This window comes from Agrilus planipennis, unplaced genomic scaffold, assembly GCF_000699045.2.
Source record: "Agrilus planipennis isolate EAB-ADULT unplaced genomic scaffold, Apla_2.0 scaffold4, whole genome shotgun sequence".
NCBI classification, from domain to species: Eukaryota; Metazoa; Arthropoda; class Insecta; order Coleoptera; family Buprestidae; genus Agrilus; species Agrilus planipennis.
In genome coordinates this window covers 936,963-947,268 of record NW_020442463.1, presented here as the reverse complement: position 1 = coordinate 947,268, position 10,306 = coordinate 936,963, and the positions used below count along the sequence as shown (strand labels likewise).

Here is a 10,306-nt window from a genome sequence, read left to right as displayed (position 1 = left end):
GGGGTGGTATTTTGAAAACTCATTTTATGGTAGATGATACCGTTGTATAAGGAACCTTTGTGTAAAATTTCAAGCTTCCTAAGGACTAAGCGCTTTGGGCTGTAGCTTAATCGATACTCATAGTTTCCATTTATCTAGGATCATTCTCATACAATAATTTGCCCACTTCCTACTTACCACGAATGCCCTTGAAAGAAAAAATATTGCTTAAAAACTAGGGTCAGTGGTTATTGCTGCGGCTGATTTTTCCAAAGAAAATCAATAGAAATTCAAATAAAATGATAAGTTAACAAAAATTGAAATAAAAAAATAATAATTTAGAATGTTAATTACCTACAATCAAGTAAATGTTTCGTCGTACGACGCTTTTTTTCATTCGATTGTTGTTACATTTAAAAACACTTTTAGCTTATGTGCTATGATTTGAAATAAATAATTTAGATTAGTTAGGGTAATACAACCATGAGTATCATGGTAAAACATATCAAGATATTTATAGAAAATATAAAAGATGAAAATCGAAAGAAAATTTCTTCAATTCGTATGTTACATACCAAACCTATAATGCGCGAATACCAGTCAATTATGCACACAAACATATGTATGTATATTAAAAATATGAATTTTATCTAAAAGTTGTTCAGTTAAAACATCACTGTAAATAAAACATTGCACTTTGCATCAAGATCCAGGAGCAGAGAAAAATATCATAAAGTAATTGCAATAATTATCTAACGTTCTATATCCATTAGAAACAATACTTTATTTGTTTAGTGCCTCCCCGCTGAGTATTTAGATTTTTAAAATCGATTCCATAGTTATTTTAAAAATTTGTTATTACATAGTTAAAAACAATTTACCAAGTTTAAAAGAAATGAATGTGTCAAGAATTAATTGTGTAAATAAATGTGTAACAAGTATGTATACCACTTATAGGTTTTGCAATTATAAATAACTATATGTAGTTGTACTTTACAATTAAAATGTGTAGTTGATGCAATAACACAGTGTATAGAATGCTCTATTTGTTGATTAATTAATTAAAAAAAGTGCAGTAAAGTACCATGTGTAACAGTGGCGGATCAAGGAAAGGGCGATGGGTAAATTTTTCAACCCTAAGAACTCTATGAAAGAAAAACACATAAAAACAAAACAATAAATTAATTTTTAACGAGAAAAAATCCTAAATGCCGCAGTTATCATGAGTGAATAAAAAACTTATTCTAAAAGGTAATATATTTAGGAAAAAGTTTTATTTCTTCGGCAATACTTGTTACCGGATCCGCCCCTGTGCGTATATTTGCTTTTAAAACTAATAGTCCAACAGAAAAGCGTACATAATAAATTATATAAGTGTATAGTTTAGTTTTTAGTTATTAATTATTATAAATTTGCATTTACTATTTCCTTTTTAGCTAAAAATGTACCAAATATAATAAATACTGCTATGTACCCAGTACAAATATAATAATATTGATTTATGCGTTAACAATAACAACAATAGAATAATACGTCTTCCACAAATCTATATTTTGTTAATAAATAAAATAGGAATAATTTAAAAACTGTAGGTAGTATAATCACATGGATTTACTGACTGATTAAAGAAATATATAACGAATGTTAAATGCTACGTATTCATTTTTGTGTATATTGTTAACAGAGTAGAGCTTTTATTAATTCAGTTATTGTAAAAATGTATAGCATAATTGTAAAATAAACTTTATCGCAAAGCTTATTATCAAGTATTTTTGTATGTATATTATGTAACACCGTCAATTATTATCAATTAATTCACTGTCATGCTGCTGATGACAATTTCTTGTTAGTGCATCTTAGTTAAAAGAAAAAATTCCACGACAACTTGTTTAGATACTTGATTTAACTTATTTTTCATATATTTAACGCAAGAATTTATCACAAAGTAAAATATTCAAATAATATGCATGACCTTCCTGGGAAAGGAAAACAGCTACAGATACATAGGTAAATATTATACATTTATTATACGGATGTTCAGTAACTTCTGATCTAAGGTCTTTATAAGATAGTGCACGAGAATGAAGTGCTTCATAGATTATCAACAAGATACGCCATTTCCAATTCAAAATATTCCTTACGGAGTTTTCTCGACAAAAGAGAATGTGAGTTAATTTTTTTATTTTAGTATCAGTAGATACTGCGATTATTATGCGTTCTAGTGGTAATTATGACTATTTAATAGTTCTAAGACAAACTGCGAAGTTTCCAAAACGTGATTCGTAGTTATTTTGAATTTTTCTCTTGCATCCAGGTTTTTCCTATAATTCCTTTTTACTTTTTCGGTTGAAATTTTCGCATCTGTATACATCATTCCACTGTACCAAAATTGAATTTTGAAACTATGGGCGACATCTCTTGATATTAACAATAATATTATGAACAATATCTTCCCTACATGAACAAATTTCTACCAAAACTTATAAATATAAGAATGAATGAAATCCACAGTTGCCATGTCACACACTTTTATTGTTTAAACAAATCTTTGGCAAAAAGATCTTACTTCAAGTATCCTTACAATATCTGGCAGGCTAAAGTTCCAAAAACATACGACGCATAAATGACTGCATATATTGTTATACTTGAAAAGCATTTTCAATCACTTTAACTGAGCGCGTTGAAAAAAGAAATATTTCAACTCCTTCCACCCTGAATCGTCAAAAAATCATCCTATTACGTAAGCACCAAAGGAAGGGGACGGGAATTTTTGCTTTGCTTATTTTTGATGACATGAGGCCGAGGGACCTGGGTGATTATTACCTCAGCAATATTGTAAATGTAAATCTAATTTGAACAAAAATAATAAATTAATTAAATAATTAAAAGCCAAAGAAAAGCAAACATATTATACTTTACATTCAAACTAGCTATTTCCCGCCATTTCATCCGCGTGAAATTTGATTATATCGCAAACTCCCATTTTCACTTTTAGGGGTGGTATTTTGAAAACTCATTTTATGGTAGATGATACCGTTGTATAAGGAACCTTTGTGTAAAATTTCAAGCTTCCTAAGGACTAAGCGCTTTGGGCTGTAGCTTAATCGATACATCAAACTGAATCCTTTTTTATCAACTTTAGAGATTGAATCTTAAAAAAAATCTTTTCTTACTGCTCACCTACATTACTTAAGGAACGTCTTGTAAAATTTCAAGTATCTAACCGAGGGGTTTAGGCTGTGCATTGGTACCTATATAAAATATGTTGTAACATTTTCTTAAGCTTTACATCAAAAGGCGGAACATGGGTATTGCTTTATTAAACAATTCCTTTCCCAATTTTGCATTGATTTTAACGGTAATTACTTTTTAGTTTTTAAGCTTCTCGGTTTTACAAGAAATTATCAAATAATTGATAAATATAATTATGCAATTTACAAGCAAGGAAAATCAGGAGCCTCACTCCGTTTGTTCCCAACCCTGGTCAAATTATACATATCAAAGAGAAAAAAGTAACACAGGGCTGAACACGCTTTTGAGTAAATTGTTTAGGCTCTTACATGTTTGTATCTTATTGAGTTAGATTTTACACTATCGTTGAAATAATAATATGAATTCGAAAGTATTACGGTTATCGAGTGATTAACAGCTTCGGCTTATGAGATTGTACTTCATCTATAAGAGACACATGAAAAAATAATTATGATTGGAATCAAGAAAAAACCACAAATAATGGATTTTCACAAATTTATTTAACATGTAACATATTTAGCTAAACATTGACTTCTTCAAACATGAGTACTTACTACTAAACACTCTTGTGTGAAAAAGTAACGTTTGGCAAAACATATTGAGTACATTTTAAATTTTGTGAAAATCTACTCTCTGTGTTTCTTAAATAATTATAATTTCCTAATTATGGAACTCCATAAGCTAGCACGTAGTGAGACCTACGTTATACCAAGATTACCGTACAGGTAATGAGACTAATGACGTCCATGATCAAAGGTAGTTACAACTGATAGGATAATTTTATTCATACCAATGAATCCTTTATGATTAGGTATGCTCTTNAAAACTGCCTGCCTCCTCCTTGAACCTTTTTTTATTGCCACTTGTTTTCAAGTTTCGATCTGCCTGCATATAACCCATAGTGCCCCAAAGAGAAAGTTAGCAGGTATAATCCCAGCCCTTGTAAATGTATATTTTTCAAAAAGGAGCAGACCAAATATTTTTTCTAGGAAATCTGAACAGCCTGAGAGTCTGAAAATACACTCTCATATACCAGGTACTCCGTTTAGGAGATACCGCAAACAACTTTATTTTTGTAGTGGAACCCTTTGTATACTATTAGAAATGGGACAGGTACATTACCCGGTTTCGATTTGGTACCCAACTCTTATAGGGTCTACCCAGGTACCGAATAATGATACCCTAAATTATTAGTATAACAAAACCATAGACACATTATTAAGAACTGGAAAAAATTCTATAAAAACTTTATCACATTTAGTTTGCGATTTCTTCCAATACAATTAATTTGGAAAATTGAAATTTTAACACGAATTTTTTTAGCTTAGTACTACCGTTCAACATATATATTACTTTGAAACAACTTCTCGAAGCATCCATCCTCAATAAGTAACCTATATTGTAATTGAAACATTACACCATTAACTTGCTTCCCTGAGTTTGACTCACCCCCGTTACTGAGCTTTATTCAACCGCTTTCGAATAATGCGATTACCTACATAACAATATGTAAAAAAGTCCTTAAAAAGTTAAATCTTACAGTAAACATTTTAAAAATTGATTATCAACGATCTTGAATATATGTAAGGAGAAACAGCCACCGAACTTAGAAATTACCCATTTCTTTGTCAGCATTTTCTTTTTATGTATTTATATTTTTTTCAACCAAATGTTTGGTGATTGCATGTAATAGAATATCCCTATGTTCGGTTCTCAACTCGCCTCTAGTATATACGGTTACGAATGATAAGTCTTTTTACTTATGATTTTTTAAACCACGTAAAATTAAGAACCTGTAACTTAAGAATTAATTTGTGGTTATGTGCACAGATGAATACTTATATTTCTAATAAAAAATGTTAAAGGCCGCATGGGGAGGTGGACTGCTGCTATCAAAGAAATACAGGCATCCAAGATTATCAGGAATTGAAAGGTGAGTTGAATTATTCTAATAATATAAATGCGAATGTGAGTTTGTTTGCTTGTTGCCATTTCACCCCTTAACTACTTAACCGATCATCATGAAATTTTGTACATACGTTGTCAGAGGTACGGAAAAGGACATAGAGTACCTTTTATCCAAAAAAAGTTAGTTTATTTTCAATTATCTTTGACGTGTATTTAGGACATCAGCACGAACGAACAAAACATCGTGAATTTATTTGAATTTGAACGTATGCAATTTAATGTTTTAAAATACAATTTCATTTCAATTATGTAATTTACTTTTAAATACAACTGGCAATCGTTCATTCCTAGTTTCCGAAACAAAAAAAGAACTCTAAATATGTAACATTAAACGTTTGGAATTTATCGATCACCGTAGGCCGTGAAATAAAAAATAAAGCTCCCAAGGCAACCGCGTCGTTATCTTAATCCCAAGTCTTTTTATCACCTCTGCATAATCTATAATCCATCCATTATAAGTGGATAGATGGCAGTCAATTGACAGTTTCACCCTCGAACGCTTTTAGAACCCCACAAAGAAGAAGTGTTCTTGAGGCCTCTGAGAGATTTTAATGGAAATTAGACCGCACTTAAAATCTAAGTTGAATTTATTAGCATTTCAATTAAAGCCACGTAGAATAAAGTGTTTCCTTAAACGTATATATAAAACGTATCTACACAAACAAAATATGACGAAAAAAATAATATGGCAATGGGGGTAGTTCGAAGTAAATTGTAATATATCTACTGATCACCAGACTAACAAAAAGTTTCGGATTCAGAATTAAACTGTTTCATTTTCTTTTAGGGCGCACTCCGTAACATGGAACCCCCACAAACTTATGGGAGCCCTCCTCCAATGTTCCACTATTCACTTTAAGGAAGATGTAATTAAATTAATTACTTAACAAAACCAGTAATTACATTTATACTTCATAGTTCATCATGCACAAATGGATAATTTGAGATTTTTTTTATATTGGAATACAACAAAATCTTATTTAACTTGTACATATACTCTTACATCCCTTGCATACCAGTATTTTTGTTTTATTTTTATATATGTTTTGTCAATATCGCTTCCATTTTATTTAAGGCATTTCTGCTATTCTAGGCAATCTAAGCATACTAATCTTTTGCCCCTGTATATCTATCCCTAAAGTTGCATCTTTATTTTATCGCATCTTCGATAAATTGATTAAAAACTATTGGTGACAGTGTGCTTCCTTATCCTAATATTATCATCACATTAATTTCTAACTTTTACATACTACCTATAAATAATGAAAGCTCAAATCGAGAAAAGCCCCGTAAAACCCATTGGAAAATTTTCAGGAATTCCTAAATTTTTACCGGGGAATTGTTAATACACAGTTAGTATTAGTTTTGTAAATTACCAAAAATGCCTATTCTAACAGGGACAGCCCTACCTCCAACTTATTTGTGACCATTGATTGTTAATCTACAAAATAAGCTTAGAAAATCAAACCGTATTCGAGGGAGATAAAATATCATCTTCTCACTTCCCTTAGCATTACTTGTCATACCACTAAAATGCAATATGTTCTTTTTTTTTATTTTATACAAAAGACTAAAAAATAACTTCGTTTATTACAAAACCGCTTTCAGCTATTAAAAAAATAAACAGATCGTTTAACCATATTACATTTTCAGAATTTTGCGATGTTTCTTTTGCTATTTTTTCATTGCAATTTTTTATTTGTTGTTAACACTAGTTATAACATAATTGTCCCTACCGATAAGACTTTCATGTTTTATTATTCGTTTTTTTTTTTTTTTTGAAATTCAGTAATTTTTCTTTTTTGTTTAACTGAACTACCTAAACTTTACAGACGCTAATAAACTTTTCGTGTATTTTGAACCTTTAATTTAAGAGTACACTTGCAGGGTCTACTTATGAGCTGTAATCAAATGTCTGCAGATTACTTATTTATGCAAGATAAATTGTATGACGTCAAATATGATACTGGCGACAAAGTCATACAGTGTGGACGTCACAATGATATCTTCAAACTTTGGTTACAATGGAGAGCAAAGGTAAGCAACAAAAAAACAATTGTTTGACAAAACACACAGTTTGAATAAAAACCGGTCAAGGGCGAGTCGCACTCACGTATCAAGCTTCCGTACAAACATAAATAGTTGGTACGCCGGGAGAATCGAATCAAAGATTTTTCCCAATTTTTCCGAGTATGTTTTAAGTTTCCTTCAAAATCAGCCCCCACAACGTATAATTACAATGTTACAATTAAAAATTCCTTTTTATGATGCCACTATAAATTTATGATTATCAAATTTTCCCTTCAGTTGTGCTATAAGATTGCTTTCTGGAAAATTTCATAATTCTCTAGGTCAACGGAAAATATTCTTTAAGTTTTGATTCCCTTGGAAGTATCAAAATATGCAACATAAACAGCCGTACTTGGTGCCTCCACGCGTGATACCTCTAATGGAGTGATCCTGTAAGGGTTTCTTTTTACCTTTTAAGGTACGGAACCCTAAAAAATGTTTCTTTAATTGAAAATAAAAATGGAAAGGAGAATCATGGAGGAAAATGAAGTACTAAGAATTAATAAAAAAAAATAAATAACAGCGAAACTTGTCCATACCTCATCAATTTAAATTTTAACAGTTTTTATTATAGTTTTTCTTTAAAACCGTAAACATTAGCGATTTAATAATTACGATTTTCCACTAAAAATACAAAGTTCGGAATAGAACCCATTAAAAATATTATCTAACAGATGTGTACAACAATCCTACATACAGTCGATACATATTTTCAATTTTTACTATCATTCCTAAAAAGGAAAATATGTACACAACTACTTCAAAAAAATATTCCCCAGGTGAGGCTCGAACTCACAACCCCGGCATTGCTCACGAACACTGTCTTATAAGTACCGTGCGCTAACCAATTGCGCCACTGGGGATATTATCGAGCTGTTTCTAAAAATAGCTTTAGAACAACACTCTTCTTTATATTATATTAAAATGTTATTTTGATGTATTTATAATAAAATAAGCACACCAATACAATTTTTATATATTGTACTATTGCATCCACTTACATTTCCATGCTTAAATAACTACAAATTGCTGTAACTGTTCATCGTAAATAATTAAATATTATGTACAGTTGCTCTCACAAATAACTGACCTTCATTATTTTTACTCTTAATTACAGGGTGACGAAGGTTTCGAGCAACTTATGGATCAGTTAATGGAGTTAACGGAGTATTTGGTTAAACGAATTAAAGAAAATCCTGATAAATTTTATTTGATCATGGAACCCGAATGTGTAAATGTTTGCTTTTGGTATATTCCCAAGCGCTTACGAAAAATGCCCCATTCTCCCGCCAGAGAGCAAGAACTTGGAAAGGTAAATCCCATCTCACATACAGACTGAATAAGTAAGCTCAATGTCGTGGCTAAGGATTAACACCAAACGCGCAAACCTGAGGGGGGCACATTCGTGACCCCATAAGGGCACGACCGCATTAAGAAATATCTAATTTTATGAAAAGTAAGTACCATAGTTTTTGGCAGGCGTCGAATTCAAATTTGAGCGCCAAGGACCTTAGCTACAGCACTGGGCATTGTTGGAAAATGCATTAAAAAGAATTTCTCAAAGCGGTCTCTTGAATGTTACTTTATGATTGGAAAGGTTACTCTGATTCAAATTATTTAAATTACTTTAATCATGGAGATATTCTAACTGCTGAAAGCACTTCTACTTTTTGATAATTATTCAATTAAAAATACTCGATTTGTTAGCTGACTCCGATTCTGAAAGGAAGAATGATGCAGACAGGAACTCTAATGGTGGGTTATCAACCAGATGACCTAAGACCAAACTATTTCAGAAACATCATATCTTCGGCAGCAGTACGAGAAATAGACGTTGATTTCCTTCTCGAAGAGATGGAACGTTTAGGTCACGACCTCTAATTTGTTTTTTCACGCGATACGTTGTTGAATGTTATTGAAAGCGAATGTATGTTGTCCCTATAGATGTTGTTATTTTAAAACGTTTACTAAATCGTTAAATCGTGCCAAAAGGTACATACAAATATTTAAAAAAAAATAATACTATCTAATATGTGTAAAAAAATATTTTATGTGCGTTTTCCTATAACCGAAACTACGAAATTCTCCATCATAAAAAGTCTAGCATTCTTTCTATGTGAAAATGAAATTCGTTAAGCGGAAAAAGCATAATTACAGTTTTTCTAACATTCTTGCCGCTGAAATGATTCCATCTGATAGTTATTACCATTTTCTTGTTTTTAATTTGTTCTTTTCGACCTTAAATAGTTATTGGCAATCCTAGCTTTATAACTGGTTATTGCTTTTTATTTTGTTATCCCTGTAGATATACTAAGTTGCATAAAAAATACATTCTTTCGATTTTCATAAAACTAAAGGTAAAATAGGTACTAGAAGTATAATTAATACAGAACATATCAGAAAATTTTATAGGTACCTATCTGTTATTACTTTGAAAAACTTTATACAATAGGAAATAAACTCCAAATTAATATCGCATGTTGATCGTTATAAATAACTTAATTCTAATTGTTGTTTCAAATAGATAATCTCTAGCAAAATTAGGAAGGCATATTTTAAAAAATTATATTTTTTTGTTGTAATCTGCCAGTTCAGATAAGTGATATTCTAAATTAGTGTACCAACTGAGAGTATATATGCCATTCCTGGTATATATTCGTTAAAGTTATTTAAAGAAACAATATTGTTTTTATTCATCATAAGTAGGCAAATTATTGTGTAAACAACAAAAATCTATAAACGTCAACTACGAATAAATATATGCAAAAGGTTCTTCTTAAAATATCTTCTCCGTTTTGAAAACTAAAATGCATTTTAAAAAGACATCCTCATTAATTATTTCAAAGAACAAATAGTTTAATGGTCAACAAAACTAACAATGAAAAATTAAAAATTATTTTTGAATCTTAATTACTCCTTTATCTAATAAAAGTTTCATGTTCTAATTAATTAGAAATGCAATTGAAATAGATTTCCAATGTTGCATAAACATAAACCATACTAAACAAAGCTGTTGTTACGTATAGCAAATAGTAAA

At 30.6% G+C, this 10,306-nt stretch overlaps 1 protein-coding gene and 1 non-coding gene across 2 annotated transcripts in view; one reads left to right on the top strand and one right to left on the bottom strand.

Moving 5' to 3' along the window:
• LOC108739428 (glutamate decarboxylase) overlaps positions 1 to 10,296 on the top strand; it is a 45,591-nt gene extending 35,295 nt beyond the window's left edge. Inside the window, exons 3-7 of the mRNA XM_018473327.2 lie at positions 5,092 to 5,164; positions 5,987 to 6,065; positions 7,087 to 7,236; positions 8,387 to 8,581; positions 8,977 to 10,296. Of these exons, the coding sequence (XP_018328829.1) occupies positions 5,092 to 5,164; positions 5,987 to 6,065; positions 7,087 to 7,236; positions 8,387 to 8,581; positions 8,977 to 9,150 (671 nt within the window). The 3' untranslated portion in view covers positions 9,151 to 10,296. The remainder of the gene's footprint in view (positions 1 to 5,091; positions 5,165 to 5,986; positions 6,066 to 7,086; positions 7,237 to 8,386; positions 8,582 to 8,976) is intronic.
• Trnai-uau lies at positions 8,041 to 8,132 on the bottom strand. Its single transcript is given in 2 exon segments — positions 8,041 to 8,076; positions 8,095 to 8,132. It is a non-coding gene; the product is annotated as a tRNA-Ile (tRNA).
• Positions 10,297 to 10,306: the final 10 nt, after the last annotated feature.